The 23,441-nt window shown below is 34.3% G+C and overlaps 2 protein-coding genes and 1 long non-coding RNA gene across 3 annotated transcripts in view; 1 reads left to right on the top strand and 2 right to left on the bottom strand.

The window, feature by feature from the left end:
• LOC117101794 (caspase-3-like) overlaps positions 1-6,404 on the top strand; it is a 19,533-nt gene extending 13,129 nt beyond the window's left edge. Inside the window, exon 9 of the mRNA XM_033241869.1 lies at positions 2,599-6,404. Within this exon, the coding sequence (XP_033097760.1) occupies positions 2,599-2,709 (111 nt within the window). The 3' untranslated portion in view covers positions 2,710-6,404. The remainder of the gene's footprint in view (positions 1-2,598) is intronic.
• On the bottom strand, positions 30-1,566 carry LOC117101795. Its single transcript, XR_004444325.1, has 3 exons — positions 1,388-1,566; positions 845-894; positions 30-205 (listed from the first exon to the last, which is right to left on the bottom strand). It is a non-coding gene; the product is annotated as an uncharacterized LOC117101795 (long non-coding RNA).
• A 1,840-nt stretch (positions 6,405-8,244) lies between the features above and the next one.
• The window catches only part of LOC117101793 (guanine nucleotide-binding protein subunit beta-1-like), a 30,370-nt gene continuing 15,173 nt past the window's right edge, over positions 8,245-23,441 (bottom strand). The window contains exons 4-9 of the mRNA XM_033241868.1: positions 18,586-18,731; positions 16,174-16,246; positions 15,175-15,391; positions 13,468-13,670; positions 12,940-13,156; positions 8,245-12,442 (exon numbers count right to left, since the gene is read on the bottom strand). Coding sequence (XP_033097759.1) covers positions 12,336-12,442; positions 12,940-13,156; positions 13,468-13,670; positions 15,175-15,391; positions 16,174-16,246; positions 18,586-18,731 — 963 coding nt within the window. The 3' untranslated portion in view covers positions 8,245-12,335. The remainder of the gene's footprint in view (positions 12,443-12,939; positions 13,157-13,467; positions 13,671-15,174; positions 15,392-16,173; positions 16,247-18,585; positions 18,732-23,441) is intronic.

The raw sequence follows: 23,441 nt of genomic DNA, 5'->3' as shown, positions 1-23,441 counted from the left end.
TCCACATTAATTATATAGTATGCTGTTGCTGTGTCTATTTGATGACATATGGGTTTGAGTCTGTTGAGTGAATAGGGTGTGACGAACAGGTCCACATTGCCTTCCACAAGTTCGAAAGTTCTATTGAAGCCTATCAGAAATATCCAAATATAATCCTTTTTTAGAAATCAGTATTCTCCCAAAGAACATATCAAGTGATTTCCACCTGCAAGAAAATTGTTAGTACATTTTAAATATATTCAACTTTTAAAATTTAATAAAAATACAATGTATGAATATCTATTTTGATATTGCATTATAAACTGTTTATATATAAAAATGGAATGCTAGAAGTGCATTTAATTTTTATTATCAGAAAATAATTGTTGTAGAGTATTCAACGTCATTAAATAATATTGTACATAAATACTGTATAATATGTTAATAAAATAATACAACTGTATTGAAATAATACTGTACTAACATACAGCCTGTATTGTATGAATTGAATTAAAATTATTTAACAATATGAATTTTGAATAAATTTCCATTGGTAGACCCAGATAAACTATACCTGCATGAATAAGCAAAATAGTGATTGTTTTCAATTAAAAGAAATACTAAAGCTCTATGTAAATAAAAATTTGACTGATGACATTATATTAATATACTATGATTAATTGCATTGATTTTCTATTAAATATTTTAAAGCTCAGTTTAGTCTATATGAAGGAGCTAATTGAGTAGTAACCCCTTAAAATCACTCGAAATAATGTAAACCATAATAAAATAGGCTACCTCAGGCCTAAGCCTACTAATTACTGCACTTGACTTATTATATAATTAAAATTTGCTTGATGTGTACCTGCCTGAGAATTGGTGGTGGTAGCCAAACTTCTGGTTGGTAGGGAAATCCTGAAAAATAATATTAATATAATAATAATAATATATAATTAACTACATTTGTGTTTGTTAGCCTACATTAAATATCTCTAGTTAGTAGGCCTAGCTAGGCTAAACATTGGGGTCTCCGAGGCCTAAACAGGCGCATAATTAATAAATGCCTATTTGTTGTACTGTATGCACGCTTATTATGCTAGGCCTACGATGATCCAAATTATGCTGACGAAACGTCGTTAACCATAAGTTCCTGCGCGTGCAGATCGCGCTAGGCCCCATAGAATGCGCAACACGCCTTTGCACTCGCCTGAAAATGTAGGTTACATTGACCATCATAGAAAAAAATCTAGTCGTTACAAAAATTTTTTAATTTGTCAAGTTGTTCCTTAGTAATGAAGCATTACATGCATCAAATGCATTTTTGCAAAAATGATGGATAACACTATGTACTTTTTCGGCCAAAAAACCCGAAAATTTGACTACAAAAACATGAAAATTATAGGCTTACCTTCGTCGGCCTCCACAGAGACTTCCATGATGAATTATTCTGAACGATATGTTCCAGGCTCCTCCCACATGACCAATTTAGGAGTAGGTCATGAATATTTAATAATATCATCGAATTTACAGTACTAATGATTGATTAAAAACATTGAATATTCAAAGCGAGTTACGTGTTTACAAGTGGGTTTTAAATATAGCGCGCCCTCTATAGTTTTTGCGTGCCTCAATATCGGACTTTTTGTCCACTATGAAGATACCGTGTAGTGTAAATGTAGCTCCATTCTTCACAGAAATATCAAAACATCTTTTCTGAAATGCTACCATATATGAATGTTAACCACCAACTCCACACCCTAATGTTTACAAATTTCTTGCTTTCAGGTTACGTGTCATGGCGGAACTCTGAGCGGGGCTCGTGGTTTATCCAGGCTTTGTGTGAAGTTTTGCTGGCACATGCAAGCACAGAGGATTTGCTTTCCATGATGACAATGGTAAAGTCTGCCCTCTCAGTCTGCCCTACTCTTGTTATGCTGTAGGGCTATTGAGACAATATAAACAAAAATACAACATAACATTCAGGGGTTGGAAGTATGAAGAAGGCATTTCCAGGAAATGAGGTTTCTAAACACATCTAATCTTATTGTGCTGTGCATGGTGGATACCCAGTGGTGGCGTCAGGGTCTGAAATCTGGGGTGGGGGGAAGGTAAAATTTTAAGGGGGGCAGTATGCTGGGTGGCCCGAGCGTGGGCGTGGTCGGTCGTCGTTCAAAATATCTCGAAAATGGTCCAGGGGGAGAAGCCCCCAAAAAATATGGCAATTTAGGAGTTTCAGAGGCTTATTTAATTGATTTTATAAGTGGATTGTCTACTAATATGTAGAAAATCTTTTGGGGGTAAAATTCCCCCAGTGCACCGCCACTGGTGATACCTATCAGCGCCGACTTCCAGGAGACATTTGATAATAGAGTATAGTAAAAACATAAAAGAATACTGTAAATTTGTGGAAGATGGGACACTTTTGTAAGAGTAGGTATACTTCTGTGTAGAGTAGACTTGGCAAGTTGTAAAAAGCAATATTGTGTTGTACCAACTTGATCTCATTATTTTTTACCTGAAATGTCATATTGTGGCCTTTGAAATGCTGCATAATGGTTGTTAATTTAACGATATATTAAATTTAAAATTAATGTTTTTAAAATGTCTTCTATTCCCCAGGTCAACCAAAAAGTTGCCCATGCATACGAGTCTACAAAAGGACGCCACAAGCAGATGCCTGCTCCTGTGACAATGTTAAGGAAGAAGCTCTACTTTTTCCCAGGAAAATAAGTGTGAAAGATTTTTCATTTAAAGAAAGGATTTTTTTTATATGCTATAGACAGTCAGCATTCTACAAATTTCACCTATATATGTATATAAAATATTTATACATATATATAATATTAAAATTTTTATTGTATAATAATTTTATGTAAATATTTTAAAGTGGAAAGCTACTAAGGTTTCCAAGAAAAATTTAAAGACCCTTGTATTGTATGGGAAGGTCCAACAAATAAATTCCAACCGGTATCATATTTTTTTTTTATTGAAAATGATCAAAATGGTGGTAGCCACTGTGGAGATCTCTAGGTCTGCGGTTCAATTCCCATGCTGCTTTCCTTGTGTTTCAGCTGGAGGGCTGAAATGCAAGTTACAATAGCGCACCATCTTTTGGATGAGACAATTAAGCAGACGTTAACCATCTATGGCCCATGTGCACGTTAAAGAACGCAGTACACTCTTCGGAAAAGAGTATAGGATTGTCTCCAGGTGTACTGCCTAATCCTGATGTCATCCTGATGATGACATAATTAATGTTGAAATATTGAATCCCTAAATGATGGCGTGCATTTCGATACTTGGAGTACGTATTATACTATCTTATCTGAGATTAATCAGTGGACCTTTCGGTACTGCCCAATCACCACCAGAAGGACCCCACTGGAAATAAATCTTCTTTTAGACTTTCGTGGGCTATCCTTGATGTTTACACCGAATAAATCTAATCTAATCCAATCCATGATGGTTTTGTCCTTATTAATGGACAATTAAAGTAGATTAATTTGATGTCACCTTACAACAACCCATGTTCAATTAAAACTGTTCTTTCCTGCGGTCATGCCCATAATTATAATCAAGTTGTGATTACTATTTGAAAAATTATACGAAAAAAATAGGAAATACGAATGAACTTTATTATCTTTTATTATTAATAACAAAAGAAAAGTATCTTCAGTTAGCAAATGCAGACAAAAAACAAAACAAAAAACTAAAAAAATCTATAAAAAAATATATATATATATAAAATCTAATACTGTAATTGTATGTTCCACATGATGATAGTAGTATGTTCATGTAATTGTCACCCATCATTTACCCTATTATGTATGTACTGTGCAATTTAGTAACTGATGGAGATTGCTAATTGGTTAATAGAAGTCATTTGACAAGTTCTTTTAATATGACTGACTGGAATATGAATTCTATTGGTGCTGTAATTTACAGGATTATTTGTTACACACACTTGTTGCCATGGTACTTCTTGCATGTGTTATTGGTCATTACCAAAAGTGGGCAGCATGCTATAATTGACTGTAGAGGGCGCTAATCCAAACTGTATATACAATACTGTATTCATGTCAGCTTATTTAAAATATTTGAAAAAGTGAGCAAAAAGTGGGGCATAATATTTCTGGAATTATTAATTAATATTTATATCATATTAAACAATCTGTCTTTGGTAAGTTGTTTAATACAATATAAATATTAATTGGTAAGGCACAAGTGGTATTCAATATACTATCAAAAGTGTGGAAGGCAAGATACATCAGCACAGTAACATAGATAAAGATATTCAACTCAAATGTGAAACATGGTGACACTACTGGTCAAATAATAAGGAAAATTAAAGTATTCATTAATAAATGTCTCAGAAGGATTCTCAGAATATGGCGGCCTGAAAAAATAAGAAATGAAGACCTTTGGGAAAGGACGGGACAGGAACCAGTGAAAACTGAGATTGGCAGAAGGAAATGGAAATGGATTGGTCATGCGCCGAGGAAACCAAGAGATAACATAATGAGACAAGCCCTTGCATGGAATCCACAAGGAAAAAGAAATAGAGGATGGCCAAAAAAACAAAAACACCTGGAGGAGAGAACTGGAAAAGGAGGTGAGATTTGCTGGTTACAACTGGACAGAGGTGCAACGAAATGCTCAGAACCGTGTATTATGATGGAGACATGTGGTTGATGGCCTATGCACTGCCAAGTGTAACAAGGCTTAAGTAATTAAACAACTTATGGTGATTTTTGTTTACTACTTTAATTTAAAAAAACGTTTTGTAAGGATCGATAATAAATGCATGTTTAGTAAAACAGTATATGAAAAAGTAACGGCAAAATTGGCATCATATGTTACTTCCATATTTTTTATAAAGTGAATTTATAATAAATCCAATTAAAGCAAATTTAGAATATATAATATATAACAGTGAACTAATTTAAAACATTATGGTCAATTTCAATATTTTAGTCTTTATTGTATTTTATCTTTTTGTGATTTTTTTTTTCTTGTATTGTCTTTATTCTTTGTAATTTAAATGTTTGGGACTTCTGGCTCGCCGAGTCATAGAAGCATTGGCTTCTTTAGAAGTCCCAGTACATTTTTTGAGGCGTAATGAATATATTATATATTTATAATACTTTAGATGTCAACCAGTAGCTAGTGTATACAGTAGATATTAACTAGGTTTAATTCCTTTGGCAGATTTTGTCATAGTATTACAATAGTTAAGTGATTTTTTTTTTTTCAAAAGAGAGATATGGGTGAACATTTCTAGAAAATGTAGAGCCACATTAACCTGATCTTCAGAAAAATGGTATACTGCTATAGGGTGATACGGTAGATTATTTACCGATTGCAAATAGCTTCTATATTGCATTTGTTTTTGCAGACTGGCTATGGTGCAGGATTTTGAGGATCAAAATTTAGTTGTACATACCTATAAATTATGTTTAAATTATCTAAGAGGTTAGTTAAACACTATTCCAACATTTGAGTATTTTTTAAAAGCAAACTAGGAGTGCTTCTGATGCTTGTGTTAAGATGCTTGCTTTCAATCTAAGGGTCCTAAATTTAAATCCTGTCGATTTTGTGGGATTTTTTCTTACGAACATAAAAACTCCTTCATATGTATATTACGTATATCAAAAAAGGATATCATTATACAGCAGAACCCCTCCTTTGGGACACCCCTATTCAGGGGACACTTTTCCGTGAAATGAGAGGAATATACCTTAACACTATGGCCAACCCCTACTAAGGGGACTTGGACACTTTCCAAGAGTGCAAAAGGGTCAAATCAATACAATTTAACCCCTATTAAGGAAACTTGGACACCTTTTGTTTTATCAAAACAACTACAGTAGTATCAAAATAGGAAAAACATCATTCACATTTATATTTTGACAGTTTTTGAGCAGTAAACTTAACATTAAAAACCAGATTTTTTTCCTCTCAATCTTTAGAATGGACACTGGAATATAGTCTTGTCAAGTTTGACGATTAACCATCATGATTTCGTTTTTGTGTATTTTCATATAGGATTGTAATCTATACCGAACAGCCTGCACCCTAATTTCTTAGTCATTACTCTATTCAATCTCATCTTCAATCCAATTTGGTCATTAACATTGCACTCGAATCAGGAAAAGCTTTTTGGGAACATATACAACTTTTGTAGTTTTAATTACATATCGTAACTTACCATCTGTGTTACCATTGTATGAAAATATGTCAAAAGAACCCCTTATAAGGGGGACAATTTCACGTTTTTGGTTAGTGTCCCCAGAATGGGGAAGCTTTGTTTGGTTCCGAAGGTGTCCCCTTAATAAGGGATCTACTGTGTCATATTTGAAAGTTTGATTTTAAATATGAAATATGATGGTTTGCTCAAGAAAATAAAGTTTAATAAGCTCTGCTAATTTATTGTATGCACTTTGTTTTTATTTCCATCACTTATCAAGCAGAAAAAAAAGCTACTGTACATTGAGTGAGCGCTTGTTATAGCTCATACAGTATACAATATACCATGGACGTACGCTGAGAAGGGAGAGGGGGTGCGGACGCCCTTCCCCGTAGGAGTGAGATAAAATACTAAAAATGATGATTAAGTTTTTGTTGGAATAGAAATTTAGTTCTGCTTTCTCAATTTTTGCACCCCCATTTCCGCATTTTCAATTTTCACACACCCCACCCAGCATGAAACCAGGCTACGCCCCTGTATACATATGTATATGTACCAGATGTGGAATATATCCATATATTCATTGTGTGTGTGTGTGTGTGGGGGTTGGTTAGTATTGAGGTGATTGATGAGGAATGAAGTGGTATGAGCTGATTTTTAACTACATGCTCTAATTCCAGTGTGGGACAAAGGTTGCCTGATGACAAAGTTGTAGTTGATTGTAATAAAATCCTACAAGGTTCCAATGTCAAATGGCCATGTTCAAGCCACAATGTGGCCAGCAATAGTCACAACTCCAGAGTCGTAAGCAATATACATATTTTTTCTAGGAGTGGATCCAGAGATGTCCGAAAGTGGGGCAGATTGAGATAACACTATCTGAAATTTTTGTGTTCCAGATGCCCGAAAATAACCTCTGAGGCATTTTGGGCGATCATTTTTTTCTTTTTCTTTCTTTATTTTTTTCCATTTTTTTTTACTTTCCAAAAGTTCTTTATTTTTTTCCATTTTTTTTTTACTTTCCAAAGTGGGGGGGGGGGGGAGAGAGAGGGCCTCCCCTCACTAAATCCATTCCCATTTTCAAGCAAAGTCTTCTTAATAACTTCTGATTTCATTCATTATCAACCCAAAACTCGGAAATACTCAAACTTGTGTCTGGCAAGGGATAGTTTTACTGGTAGTTAAGATGCTGTGTTTTTGTTGCTTTCTTTTAATTTTGTCAATAATTTTGTTTTTTCGTATTCTATATGACCTCGCACGGCCTTGATGAAAAACACCCATGGGCGATTCAAGTGTCTCCGTGTTTAAAGAAAGAAAATATTACTACTGTATTATAACCCATCTTCCGATAAGTTATGTTTGCATGTTTTTACTACTGTCTTGTAAATTTCTCCTTTAAGTAAGCTGGCCATAATTATCAACACAAAAATACAATTAGGTAGAGAAAGCTCATTAAACCAGATTTTCCGGACATGACTTCTAATTTTGGACCCTCCACGCCACAAAAAAATCACATTGAAGATGTGTATAAGAGACAGAATTTGTGTGATGTGCCCATATACTGGCAGCGACGCCAAAGAGGTCCAAGCCCACTCTCAAAGGCTTCTTCAGGGCCATACTACCCTGGGGAATGGGTCCAGGACAGGGCCCTCTGCTGGATCCGCGCCTGCAGATAGAGCACTGGGTTAAGGAGCAAAGACCCACCTGCTTTGGCATTTTTAATGAAGTATTAAGGATATATTTAGATGTATTTTTAAAACCTTTTTTCTTTTAAAGGCCCAGCTCCACACATTTGTGGCAAAAATAAATTTATATTATTCTCCTGAAGACGATGAAGCCACTCATTCGAAATGTCGAGACATTCTCAACCAACAACAGTTATCTTTAGTGTACCGCAAGCATTAATATACAAAAATAATTGGTGATCTCGAGGCACTTCATGGAACCACTGGCTTTAACCAGTGAGAGGCACAGCTGTTGCGCTACCGTAAATGGACATACTACACCCAAATATGGGCATACCACAAAATTTGGTAGTGTGCATAGAGCTTTGTAAGGGAATGCAAAACTTGACGGCATTTTCTACTGTGGGAACATTTATTGACAAATTAATCACATCATACATAAGTCCACAAGATGTATCGATAGGTGCGCATGTCTTAAGAATGGCCCTGCAGCACCACACGTCACAGAGGCTACTAAATATTATCCGTGTCCGATACACAAAAACACCTTACACATTAAGATAGCTAGCTTTACCAACTTACAAAATCAGCGTGAGAAAAAGACTAAAAGAAGGGGCGTGGCTTATAGAAACTCCACCCCCAAAGATGGGATGTGGCTCATTGAAGCTCCACCCAATAGGGGATCAATGAAGCTCCTCTCCAGAGTGGGAATGTGACTTAAAAGCTTTGCCCCAGTGGGATGTGGCTCATAGAGTCACCACCCCCAAAAAAGGCGTGGCTTATTGAAGCTCCGCCCCATTTTGTCACCAAGTAAATACTGTAGATAATACATGACAACATGGTTATTCATGACCTAATTTCCTACAATTCAAAAGTTATACACCAAGAGAACATGTGAAGCAGAATGGAACCTTTAAAAGTATCAACTATCAAGTGTTGTGACTAATCTACTACTTTCATCTATAAAATGGAATACTGTATCTTTTACTTGTGATAATGGAATTACGCTACAAAGCCAGTCATGATAATTTCCTTTCATGAATATTAATGAACTGTGCATTTTGATAACAATATGCACCAATTGCGGTACAAAGCCAATCATCATAATTTCTTCTCATGAATATTAATGAACTTTGCATTCTGATAATATGCACCAATTACAATACAAAGTCAATCATGATAATTTCTTCTCATGAATATTATTGAACTGCGCATTTCAGATAACAATATGCACATACTCTGGAGCCAAGTGATGAAAATTGTCTGGTCTAATTTTCACCTCTGGGATGGCAAACAGTTCAATACAATACATCATTCAAATACTCTGTCATTAATAATCCCCCACCCCTGACATGAAAACAAAGACATCAAACGCACCGTCCCTTACATGCTTGACCGATTCGTGCATCTTATCACAATGCTTACTAAACATTCCTCTATTATAGCCCTCTTTCAAAGGTTACAAAATATTCAAAGGGGTAAAGAACAACAAAAATGACGGCTCATGCCAGTACACAAGCTACCAAATCATGAGTTTTTGAATCGGAATGTCATCATTGTGTCTCTGGTGAAGCAGTTCCCTCTGGAATCGCATCCGGTTTTGGTTTTTTGTTTTTCTTCCTTTTGACGAAACGAGGCAAACATAAAAAACAATCAACATGGTGAACTTGAAACAAAATATGATATCATGATTTCCTTGACATGTCTGTGACATCTCTCAAACATCTATTTATATATATATATATTTATGCGATATTTCTGAATGACGTTTTTGTCGGTGATTAACAAGCGGGAACCAGTTGCACAGGTCTCACAGAGATAATCCAGTAAATATCGCAATCAAATCAACTGTTTTCCCTACAACTACATCAAATCATAACGAACAAGTTTGAGTTTTTAAATCTATGTTATAAAATATTCACATAAGATGCCCTATAATGCCTACTCATTCTTATCGTGAAATGCACCCTTATACAGATAAAAACTGTGTCTTACTTGGTTACTGAACGCAAATCAATCTACTTCTTTCGTCGAAATCGGATATTGTATTTTTGCATTTAAATAAATCCGTCACCCATGGGTTATGTATATTTTAATATATAATTATGATTGAGAATATAAAAGAAATCACATCATGATACAATGATATACAGCGATTGTCAACATTATTTAGGCAATTGTATATCATTCTACTGAGTCTTAGTGGTAAACCTCCGTTATATATTTAATAAATTGCTTTCTAGCTACTTGGTAAACATAAAGAAGTGTAACAAATAGCAACAGGCATCCACTATTACGGGATGTCAAATGTTGTGAATATTACCCACTAAATTTTCAATGATTTGCGTACTTGCTCAAAATGAAAAATATTAGATACCGAGGTCAAAAATTTAAAAATCTATATTGAATAACATTAAAAAAATACCTGGTAAAAATGTGATTATAAACTGTAATGATTATAGAGAGCAGAGATCAATATACAATTAATTTAAAAGTCAACAAGAAACATTAAGCAAAAACAAATAAAAAGTGGTTTAGTTTCCCAACACATGTCCAAATCAGCATTGGGGTCTGTTGTGCAGTGTTTCTTCCAAGACAAAGAAACTCGAGCAACAAACCTCCTCAAAGTGTGGATGAGGTTTGCGGGAATAATTACTTCAACGAAAATGTTGCTGCATTGTCCACCGATTGTTGCAAGAGTTTCTATCATCATTGCTCTCAATATATTTTATAATATATACAATTTCCAATCAAAACAGAAATTAAAGAGGTCCAACTAAGATAATGTCAAACATGATTCATAATGTGCTCAATTGGAAAAATGAAACAAGTCAATTTTATGATTCTTTAGCACCTTCTAAAACACAAAGAGTCCAAGAGAGAGAGAACAAAATAAACCCAGTAAAAATCCATGCAATGGTCTGATAGAATGGCACCATGTATCTTGTCGCTGGTTCAAATCTGTATACTGCTCCCTTAAGGATTTACTAATGGGTTCTTGTCAACTATTGTTACAAGATAAATTAACTTGCTTTGATAAATAAGTTCTATATCTAATCAAACAGGGATGAAAATTCATTAGTACCCATATAATATCTCCGCACAAATGCTTTTGAAATGTACAGGATGTACAAATTTTTTAGGGCAGTCAAATTGGTAACTGCTCTTATATTTTTTTCAAACATATTAACATTTTAAAAAAATCACATCGATTCTCTAACTACTAAGACAAACAGAATAAACATTTCCAGAGATATAATTAAGGTGCAGAGTTCCTTTTCTTCCCCCAACATGGACGTAGCCCACTTCCCCGATTGACAAATATATTACACTTCTGCCAATCGCGAAAAACTTGAAATGTGCGACTATAAGATTGCATGTCCACGATAACTTACACGCACACAGGATTTGTCTAGCTAGCCTAAACACGAGTAAAGTACAGTACAAGGGATAACATACCATGCTTTGGTGGGTAAACAGTGAACAGAATCACTACAAAAATCTCTTAAAGTCCGGGCATAGAGAATTTGGCCCAAATATTATTACCCAGTGTGTATTAAATATTTAAAATACAAATAAGTAAAAGGTAATAAAAAAAAAAAGGTCTTGAGGGACAAAAGAAAATATAAACATGTTAAAGTTTTCATTTTCATTTACATCAAACTAGGGTGATAAGCGGTGTTCCATGACGCATTAAAACCCGATAAAAAGAGACTATTAAGTTATACTAACGTCTAGAACGTAAATCTCACAGAGAAAGATCACACTACGATTTGTTTTCAAGCAATATAATTAACAGCTTGTAATCTCGTTCTGATCAGCAACAGTCGTCGATGCAAGAAGGCTAACAGTGAAACTACACGCACAATGCCCGACAGTGATCAGAGGACTCGGGATAAGTTTGTGCGTGCACGCCGATGCGCCAAACACAATAAAAATGGGTGGTCATGGCCACATACTACACGATGGGCTACCACACTTGACCCATATTGTCCCATGCTGTGCCCCAAACACTGCTCCTGTCTGATATGTAGAGGGCGCTGTACAAGAGTTCAAGAACAGTTGTGTTGGGAGAAGTCAATTCCTTAATCTGAAACATGCCTGTGAAATTTGCAATATTGTGCCAGAATGAAACGCTTCATTAGAAACGCGAACACAACAAGAGAGTCCGGCTATTGAACCGGCTGCACTCCCACGACAGATTCCATTGCCTAAAACATACTCAAAACGACTGACAATTTTTTCCTAGGTCTTTTTCTTCGTTATTTTTTTCAAAGATTTTTTTAATGTTTGAATTTGAGCTTTTGTACACCGTGTCACTACTAGACAAAGACAACTATGGCCTGACTTACTCACGTCTCCTCCTATTCAGCCCATTTTAGCACAATTCACTACATTTTGAGGGCAGGACAGAACCCATCGTATTAAATGAGTTAGGCTAAATATAATACAATTGCTAGTGAGAAGGGAGGGGGCAAGTCCAATTAATTCCATATCTTTAAGAAACTATCCCATGAGCCTGTGGCTACGGCCATTCCGTCTTCTGTCACTCCCAAGCAGCTAACCCGATTGTCATGACCTGCAAGGACTCCTGAAAAACGAAAAATATCAATTGTCAGTAGAGAATTATGAGATGATGGAATAAACTAAATGGCATTCGATAAACCAAATCTCACGAGGCTTCAGTTGTAGAAATACTGTTTCAATTTATTAATTTCCCAATAAGAAGTTTAAACTATTCAAAAATTAATGACTTTCAGAGCGAGTCTTCCATTGATTCAGCCCATAGTTATACAACTTAAAAACATACAAAAAATTAGAAAATATCAAACTTCCCACATACATATTATTTTTAACTTGTAAATGGTAAAAACTATGGTTTAACATGTTTTATGAAACTTATTCCAATGTACACAGAATGTGCAACAATAATTTAGACATGCAAATTTTGATAAAATTTGATACAGTATTTTTAATCATATAGTATGTATGTCTTTTCTCTCCTCTCAGGTCTCACTTTGCTTTTGGATGGGTTATCAAGACACCATGCTGTATTAGTATTACTAATGAGAAAAACTGTTGACTTACCAGCGCGTTCACCTTTCATTGAGTCCCACACATTGCAGTTAAAATCATCATAACCGGCCAATAGCAAACGACCACTCTTTGAGAAGGCCACGGACGTGATACCGCAGATGATGTTGTCATGAGAATAGAGTGCCAATTCTTGATCCGCGCGAATATCAAAAAGCCTACAAGTAGCATCGTCAGAACCAGTGCCGAATGCTTTGCCGTTTGGGAAGAACTGCAATATAGGATAGCAAAATATGGATTTGATTAAATCATGAAAGTAATTAGGATTAATCTCACTCAGATGTTTCATCTCCCATTACTCTCTCCCACAGCCTATAAGGAGCATTATCACAATGATGCTAAATTATTTACATGTGGCTATTCTAATAAGTCAGAGAAATAACATTTGGGGCTCCCTCAATAAAATACATACAAGGTACCTCAAATCAAGCTATCGGTAGCTTATCTTCTTCTTTATCCCATGTTAGTCATAACACAATTCACATTATTTTGTCTCAAATAAACAAACTACAGTAAACTTACGCAAACGGCATTGATATCCGACTCGTGGCCTGTGAACGTTTGTTTACACATGCCATCTCGAATGTCCCACAGTTTTGCAGAAGCGTCACAAGCTCCTGAAACAAATGTTCTACAATCGGGTGCGAGGGAGAGGCTCATTACGTCACCAGTGTGGCCAGTGAAGGATGTGGTTTGCTGGCCTGTTTCAATATCCCAAAGGCCACTGTGAGAAGAGAAAAAAGCCATTTCGGTTACAAAGTATTTTCATTCGGAAAGTTAAAATTTCATTACATTTTTTTATATAACATTACAAAAATTTTGGACTTTATTTTACAAGTTTATCATGGCCAGGATTACACCAGATTCAATTTAAGCATTAAGACCAACAAGGATACTGATGAACAGGATGTTGATGAAGTAAATGACAAGAACAAGGATGCAGAGGGGATGAAGGTGATGAGGTTGATGAACAGAAGGTCAAAATAAATGGCAAGAACAAGGATGCAGAGGGGATGAAGATGATGAAGTTGATGAACAGAATGTCAAAGTAAATGACAAGAACAAGGATGTAGATGAGAATAAAGATGATGAGGTTGATGAACATAATGTTCTTGACTAAGTAAATGATAAGAGCAGGGATACAGAGGAAGATGAAGAGGTTAATGAACAGGATGTCGATGAAGTATGACAAGAACAAGAATGCAGATAAGGATGTGCATAAAGATCAGGCTAATGAACAGGATGTTGGAAAAAAAAAACAATAAAAAAAACACATTAAAAAAAAACAGGTGAAAAAAAGAAGGATGTAAGAGAAAAGGATGCTGAAAGATGAAAGAGGACAATGGGTCATCAGCATTATGTCATACTGGAAAATTGGATGGGAACAGGAGAGGAAGAACAGCAAGATGTGGATGAACATTATTATTTTGTTTTTCAATAGCACTGCCAAGTTTATCTATGTCAGACAATGGATCACTGGCTTATCCATGTGCAATAATCATGGCACTGATTAAAATTTATGCTAAGGGGATAATGCTGAAACATAAAATTAGAAAGGTTATGGTGTTAAGCATGTATATGATACACATTTTATTACATGCCTACTCATATTTTGTAATTTAATTAAAACATTTTTCAAAATCAATCTAGATTTTGCAAACAAATTGTTATGAGTTTAAAGCATAATGATATTAATAATAGGTCAAAGTCTATGTGAAGCTAAAACAAATTAATGGCAAATAAGACGGGCGTCAAGATTGAAAACAGGAAAATAGCATGATGGCTATAAGAAAGGCATGACAGCATTGGGACAGGTTTAGGAGACTATCATACCATTGGACAAAACAAGACCATGAGAAAGTTGTTAGAATTGCATTATATTTTCTTTCAAATGTAATGTACTATATTTCTCTTTTGAAGGGGATTAAAATTTATTATTTCACATCTGCATCCCTAGTGCCATTATCTCGTTAGCGAAAACTGCATCATCATCTGCATCTTAATTTTTCGTCCTCCAAACCCCTCATTATCACATCTAACAAACATATTTTATCTTGAGGGAAAGGCATCTTCCCCTAAAAATGGTTAGTGTTTAGGCGTACTATAATCAAAACATCTTCTCAGAGCCAAATATCATCAATTGAGATTTGTAGGATACATCACATGGTGTACTGAAAGCATTAATTATTATTGTCAGTTTGCCATGCAAACCTTCAAAACTTAATATTGAGACCAGACTTGCATAGGATGTAACAGAGGTAGTGAAGAGGTACAGGTACTCACCAGTATGACCAGGGAGTTCTCTGCTAACTCTGACATTGCCTTCCCTGGTTTTCAGGCTATAAATTGAACAGATGTTATCGAGGCCACCACAAGCTACAAAGTTGCCGGAAGGTGCATAGGCACATGTCATTACCCAACTAGAACGAAGTGGAATTGCATGCACCTATGGAGTTAAAAAAAAAAAAAAAGAAGACATTTTAAAGACACATTTATTAGGAAGTATCCGTTATGAAATGCCATTCAAAAGATATAAAGTAATGAGATTTAAACTTGAATTTGACATTTTGGAGTGTTTTTCAAAAAATCAGAAACATGTTACTGTGCATATCTTCTGAAAGGTAATAGTTCCACAGAAATCTGAAATTTCGGAAGGTCTCATCTTCTGAAAGGTAATAGTTTCAGAAATCAAATTTTGGAAGGTCTACCCAAGTAGATATTTGAAATTTAGTGTTTTAAATAAATAATTCATCTTATTCAATGGTGCAATATTAATCTACGATTGATTTAATATTCTATTGGTAAATAAAAAACCTTGATCATAAAATTTTACCTATTGACATAAATTAATTTGACAGAGACAAGCATATCTCTATTAGAAGCAGCATCATATTTCATCAACACAATTGCACATGTTTAAACACAAGTATAATGGCATTATATTACACATGTTTAAAATGGTATAGTCCAAATTCATTTTCATTTGGTTACATGCATAAGCCAATACTCCCAACCAGACCTTTACAATTGTTGTCCCCATTATTTTAAAAGAATTATAAATAATGGTTGAAGGCATTATAAAGGGAGGACCTAGTATAATTGGTTATATAATTTCAACAATAGTGAAAAAAGGCTCATAAGCATGAAATTGTATTTATATTAATTTATCAAACTCATGAATATTCAAAATTAATATAGACACTGAGTAATGAGAAAGATATTTCTTACCTTGTTGGTTGTATAGGAATCCCAAACAATAAGTTTACCATCTTGGGATGCACTTACTAGGTTTCTACAATCACTGAATGAAACAAAAAACAAAACCATTATTATGTTGAAAATAGGTAAAAAAAAAAAAAAACACCATCAAATATAAATTTTTTATATTCAAAGCTATGATATTCCATGACTTTTATCTGAATTCCATTAATTTTACAATAATTACATTGAAGTAATGCAAAGAATTCTCTCCATTAACTTAATACCATAGAATTCTTAGGTTGACATTGACAGTCAACCAAGGGGAAATTCAGACAAGAGAAATGTGAACAGGAGATACTTTTTAAAAAGGCAATATTACCAAAGTTGTATCAACAGTCACTAGTACCATAACACTAAGCATTGCTTCCCATTTCAACAGGGAACCAAAATTTAGCGATCCATTTGAGGTGGTTTAAATGCGTTACAAATCTGTCATGTTTAATTCTGTTCCATGAGCGCGAGAGGAGAATGACCTAAAGGCACTACGTCCCCACCCACACATTTGGCGTTTTAGGCTCTTGACCGAGAGGGCTTGAGAGCAATTTTGGCTGTCATGTCCTTTAGATCAAAGGATGCAATGCTTTCGACCAAGTATCCTGCTTGTCCAGTATATTTGTTAGAACAGCACATTAGCACGACGACCTCTAATAGCATTGACATAGCGTTAATTATTAAAATGGTATCAGATATGTAAATTATTATTCAATATTTAGGAAAAACATAACAATAAAAATATGGACTTAATAATCTTACATATTAGCATTGCCATGGTAATTGTTGAGGATTAGTTGTGTTCATTTTAATTTTTTCATGGAGTCAGTTTTAATATCTACAAGTAATCAATATACCTTCCTCTGTCTTTATTAGTGATACAAAAATGTACAGGTGTTTTTTTTTTTCCCTGGTAAACAGAAACTAACGAAAGGTAACAAGTATTAAAATAAAATATGAAGGTTTTAAATATTACCACCTGATCACATAAAAATGTTTTCTGTTAAATGATTTAGTTGTATAGCAAGCTTTTTATAATTACTAAAAAAAAAGAGTAAAATGTTAGCGATTACACCTACTGCATTGTCCGAAGGCCACTTTAATTTCCATAAACAATTAAATAAACACTACATATGAAAGTAGATATTGAATATCACAATTACTAGATCAAATCGCAACTACTCATACTTTATAGCGTACAGCTCAGAATGATGATGTTTTCTTCAATTATAGAAACATGGATACAGCCTGCAAATTAATAATAGATCCTATAGGGCATCGCTTAAAAACCACTTGTAATTTGCCAAGAAAAGAATGGCAACAAGGGACGGTGTGCATATTAAAGCAGTGCACTAAAAGCTCCACTATTTACATTTCACTGCAACTAGGAACAAAGATCAAATTAATAGAAAATATGGTTCACAAAATAAGGCCATGACCATTACGCTCATTAGCATGCCTGGTTCTAAGCCACACATTGTGAACCGAGGATTTAGAGGTAAGGCATTAGGCTTAGCAACATAACTGGCTTAATTACCTAATCCATTAGATGGAACATTGATCTGCTGTTTATGTGTTTACTGGATTAATAATTAAGACTAATGTTATTAATGTTATGTTAATGGGCATTTCGAATAGCATTTTTCCTTTTGGTTACAGTACAAAGTTCTTAAGATATGATAATAATTAGAGTACATGGTAGGAAATGTTTAGGCCAAATAAACTTAACTGTTAGTTTCACATGTGGGATTTGAAATTATTTTTTGGTGAGGGTATTTACTATTTGCTTTTTACTATCCTATATACTAATGGTTAACAGGCTGGTTAAATAGTAAAAAGATTTTTTTTTTAAATAAAAGAAGGGAAATGAATCTTAGTAGTATATTTCTGCCATTTATGTTCCCACCTCTTTTGGCTTGGCATCATTCTTTCAGATAGTCATTATTTTTTATTGTCCATGGAAAAATGAACGTTTCTTTTTTTTCAAAATAGCAAATAGAAAATTTTTTCATGAGGCTTCAACATTTGATGAGGGCATTGATGTGAAACTAGCAATTAATTTTATTTGACCTTATATGTGCTTATGTATTGACAAATTCACTTCCTTGGATGTTCGTATGTGCAAGACTCGCTACTGCTTTCATGCTGATTTTTGCTGGCAAATACGATGCTGGTTTCTGTTTTTTTAGCTGGTATTCTTTTCATTGTTCTCAGAATATTTTATAGATTAATCAATTTGATTCTAATTACATTTTAATAACTTTTATGTTTCTTTTTTCTGTCAAGGGAATTTAGATTTCAAATAATTGGATATAAACGGTACAAAAAAATTGTTTTTACCGATTATTAAGGAAAGAACGTTGTAACTGAAAAAAATTTGAAAGATACCTGGAATCAGATGCCCAGTGCATAGCATATATTTTGGCCAAATGACCTCTAAGTGTTCTCCTGGTTCTCATTTGTATGCGTCCTACAACTTCCAGGCTCTGTGTTACTGTAAATAGGGATGTATCGTTGACAGCTTTTCTGGCATCCTGAAATAAACAAAGAGGGTAATACAGTGTTTATCAACTTTCGGTTTTCACATTTACTGTAGACGGAATTTATTTGTACTGAGGATACTAACTGGTAGTTAGTTTCAAACTTCCAGTCATATTCTTTAATTCAATTTATATAATTTCTACAAATCATGAACAACTCATGTACCAAACTACTAGATTCTTAAAAAGTTTCAGTTTCATTGCTCAGTCACTCACTAAGAAACACAAAATATACTGGTGTGTCTCATTCTATGTTTCAAACACTTCCTGGTTTACTGTACAATGTTTTAAGATCAAAATGAAAGCGATATTTGCATGTCAGAGCACATTAAAAGTGGTTGGCACATCGGTTGTGGCTTTAACTTCCAACCTTGAGGTTGGGGGCTCGAAACTCTCGCTATACAAGTCGCTTTTGTCCTTGGGCAAGGCACTTTATCTACGGTTGTCTCTCCACCCAGGAGTATAAGTGGGTAGCTGGAAGGGTTCAAACACAACCATGCGCTGATTACAGCTGCATCATCCTGGAACTCTCCCAAGGGTGTATGTTCCATGTGCTTGATCCAGTGACCGGGGATAATGATGCTTAGCGCTTAGGTCTCTACAATATGTGCTATATAAGTCAACAATTATATTATTATTATTACAAATCTTTTTTATAAAATAATGCAAACAAAAATAACCTGTACTGCTCAAAATACTAACATGGATCTATGGTTATAACACTTGAGGCCAATAAGGAAGTAAATACGACCTTGACAGGAAATGATGTCACAAAAAAAATTTATGATGAAATTGAAGATGATGATAGTGAATATATTGAACTATAATAAGATGAAAAGATATGAATTCAGTTACAGGATACAGTATTTTTATATTCACTATTAATTGCAACGCACACCATTCAATACACATAAGAGCATATAGAAACATAACATTTCATATAGGAATGCCTTCCATGTTAAGTATAGTTGTCAAAAAGTATCTTGATAGCCAAGCTATAGCTCCACTCCAAGTATTCTGAGAGGGAATTCTAAACCAAAATCCTAAAACTTTTTGATTTCTCAACTGAACTATCTATAACCAGCCAAAAACCAAATTTGAATAACTGTAATTGATTTTTTCATTGATGCCTGTTCCTTTGGAAAACATTTTTAAAATTCCTTCCTCAATCAACTTCAAATGAAACGAAAATTCAATAAAACACTATTTGAATGTTTTTGTACGATTCAACAATAGCATGCCAATGTGTATGCACTTCACAGCAGTATTAGCAGAATTCTCTAGATTTAAAACACGCCTTTCTCAATTAAGTATACAGTATGCAAGTAGAATCTAATATTCATGCACAATACTGAAATAGACAAGTGGTTCAGATGGTTTCAGCATTAAATAGTTAATTATTTTTTTATAATCCATAAATTATAGAATCAATCACCAATTTCTATATATGAAGTTAAGCTAAATCTGTTATCAATTCATGTGAAATTTGCTTGCAATTTTGTGAAAATGGTATTTAATAGTTGGCATGCATTGTAATGATGTAGGTGAGATTGTTGAGGTTGTCCCTACATCCATGATGTATGAATTTCAAATTAGAGTAGAAGAGTTCTGCCTGCAATGATTACAATGCTGCTACTTACTCAATACCTACAGTTACCGCATTCAGATGCAAACCCTTTAGCCTAGGCAAGGCAAACTTTTAAATAAAAACAACCAGATATATGCATGCTACAGATTGAATTTATAGAACAAATGCCAACACACATTCTGATGTAAACATGTTATAAATCACGGAGAATAAAACAAAGTGAACTACACGCCCACCAAACATTTTACACTAATGTAAATCAAATATAGTAAGAGACAATAAAGCACTGTATAATTTATTGCCGAATACAAACAAATGCTATATTAACTATTTTTTGGCTTTTTGCCGATATATATTCACTTGCTAATATTTCTATCAAGAAATTACATAAATCAGTCAGAATTTTATTTTAAAATATAAGATAATTTCTAATTTACCTGGTTGAAACATTACATGTGTCCAGGATACAGAGGATAGTAAAACAGGAAGGGCTACCTGGTAATTTCCTTGTCTAAAATGTGACTTGTTGATTAATAGCTTGTAATTAAAAACCCTATTTGTATTACATTAAATATAATCTATATATCTATATATATATAAATATATTATATATATATATATATAAATAATAATAACATATATAAAAAAAAAGTTTTAACACTTTAACCCATGTTTATTATCATTTAGAAAAATCTGGTTATAAAACAAATATTCATACGTCCTTACATGCAGTAGCATATGGCTCTTCCAAGGCACACTGAAACTCATGACCTATGCTTGGATTTCTGAAGGCTTTTTACATAGTTTGGTCCATTTATACTTAGTTTCACAATCCTTGCACTCTTTATCAAATAAAAATAAAATTTTATGATTGGGCTGTTGTCACACTAGCCTGTGCGACAAATTTTAGGGGAAAATTCTAGTAAGAGAAAAATATTGGGTTAAATGAATATAAAAGTATTTATGAGTCCAATCTTTACATTATTATTATATCACCACAATGCATTATACAGTATCAATACACGCATCTTGAGTTAGACACTAAAGGCCCCCCTCAATTAATTTCTACCTGAAGCACTTGTCTCGCTTTAACGTATGAAAAAACAGAGGCAGTGGATAAAAGAATAAGGGAGGCGACGGGAAACACAATTATTCTGTATTTGGCCTTTATTATTAGGAATGTCTTCTTGTCTATGCAATTAATCTTCTGCTGATTGTGTTTAAGGCACAGGCAAAATGAATAACTACAACTCACTCTGTTAGTGAGAACATAATCAATACGGCCAATTCTCAATGACGTGCACACAGTAGGTAGTTACCAAGCACATAACCGTGGCAACCAAAACAAATTCGTAGCGACTGCATAGCGATTAAATGAAATTTTGCCTTTCAACTTCTGATACATCTTTTGCATGATTCTGCAAGTGGACTTTCATTAATTACTCGCTGAACAATGAAACAAAAAAAAACTCAAACGACCAGTGGACCGTTACTGATGCGTTGCTATGGAAAAGCATCACTGGTATCAAATAAGCATTCAGCGATGTAGCTTGCTCGTCACTTGTGTAAATTTGCAAAGCTATGTTCATAATTGTGTACGACAATAAAGAATAGTATTAGTAAGTCAATATCATTTGAATACACACCTTATTACTATAAAACACGTATATGCAACTCAGCAGATCTCGTTTGTATCCTTCACACATCATTGAGCTCCGAAAGTTATTTCTAGGCCAAGTAAACACTCTAAAGCTAAAAACCATGTTGAGTACAGAACTATATAACCAGGCCTGACATAATAACGCATGCTAAAATTATAGGAGGCCCACACACTCAATAGCATACAATGCTATAACAAACCACCACATATTATTTATGGAATAGGCACAACAGAGCACTTTTGCAGGACCTTCCCAACGAGCCAATCAGTGGTTTGCAGCACCGTACAACAATCAGAAGCTTACAGACGCCACTGAAACATAGAGTGAAACACTTTACAGCCTGTCAGTTGAAGTGTCTAATCTAAGCAAGACTGAACAAGAATGGTAGAGTAAATGTGCGATTCAAATATCTGACCATAAGGTTAACACTAAAATGCAATTGGAAACCGCTATACAACATCAAAATATCGTCGTCTTTAAGTAATCTTTTAATTAGATATATTAACATCATAATAAAAGCTAAACCTGCTAACTGAACAGGGTAAACACAAAGTACGCAATAGAAAGTGCTTATTATTTTGTTCAGCAATCATTCATTTTAATGCCTACTGTAGTAAAAATGTTAATATACTTTAACTCCTATGACCGGCTATGATGTAGAGCATCATATACATGATTATTAAGTTGTACATAAATGTGACTAATATTGCATACTTCATGACCAGATACAAAATGTATAGCAGCGTTATAAAGAGGCTTTTATACAAAGACCACCCTCGATTAAAAGGACTTTCTATGTCTAAGTAAAAACTGGAATGTAAAGAAGACAATAGTGTTCATAAATTTATCAAAATTTATATTTCATTTACTTTCCAACTAAGTATTTATACATTATGCATTATGGCTATTTTACTCATAAAATATAGAACTATGGTTTGCACAACAAGTTCGTAGAAAAGGGCATGAGCAAATCCCACAACCAAATGAAAAGCTGACAAAAAAATACACAAGACAAGTGTGATAGGGAATCCACACACAAATATGCAGGAAGTATTGAGGAAAACCTTGGTACTAACTTCCGTACCACTCCTACACAAACATGCCTCAAACTGACAGGAAGATTCCACAAAAAGCTAGAAGAAAATTGTATTTCTGATGAAAGCCACATCTGAATTAGGCACAGCAAAAACTACCAAGTCATTGACTTACAGTACAGGCAGGAAATATCGCTTCGTATCTGCGCGTAACCACTCGTAGCCTGCTCGTAGGTACCGTTTGGAACGTAGCTACGAACCACTACGAAGGTCATTGTTATTTTAATTAGCTTTGCAATGATCGTAGGCTGGATCGTCGAGCTGATAATCAATGCGTAAACAATATTGAAATATAGTTTACCAGCTTTCAACACGTAAGCAATGTTGCAATTTACTAAATAAACAATGTTAGAACTTTATT

Source organism: Anneissia japonica, unplaced genomic scaffold (genome assembly GCF_011630105.1).
Source record: "Anneissia japonica isolate Jap-2015-1 unplaced genomic scaffold, ASM1163010v1 scaffold4988_len2956909_cov206, whole genome shotgun sequence".
Lineage (NCBI taxonomy): Eukaryota > Metazoa > Echinodermata > Crinoidea > Comatulida > Comatulidae > Anneissia > Anneissia japonica.
The sequence above is the reverse complement of the archived record's forward strand: the minus strand, read 5'-3'. Positions and strand labels throughout refer to the sequence as shown.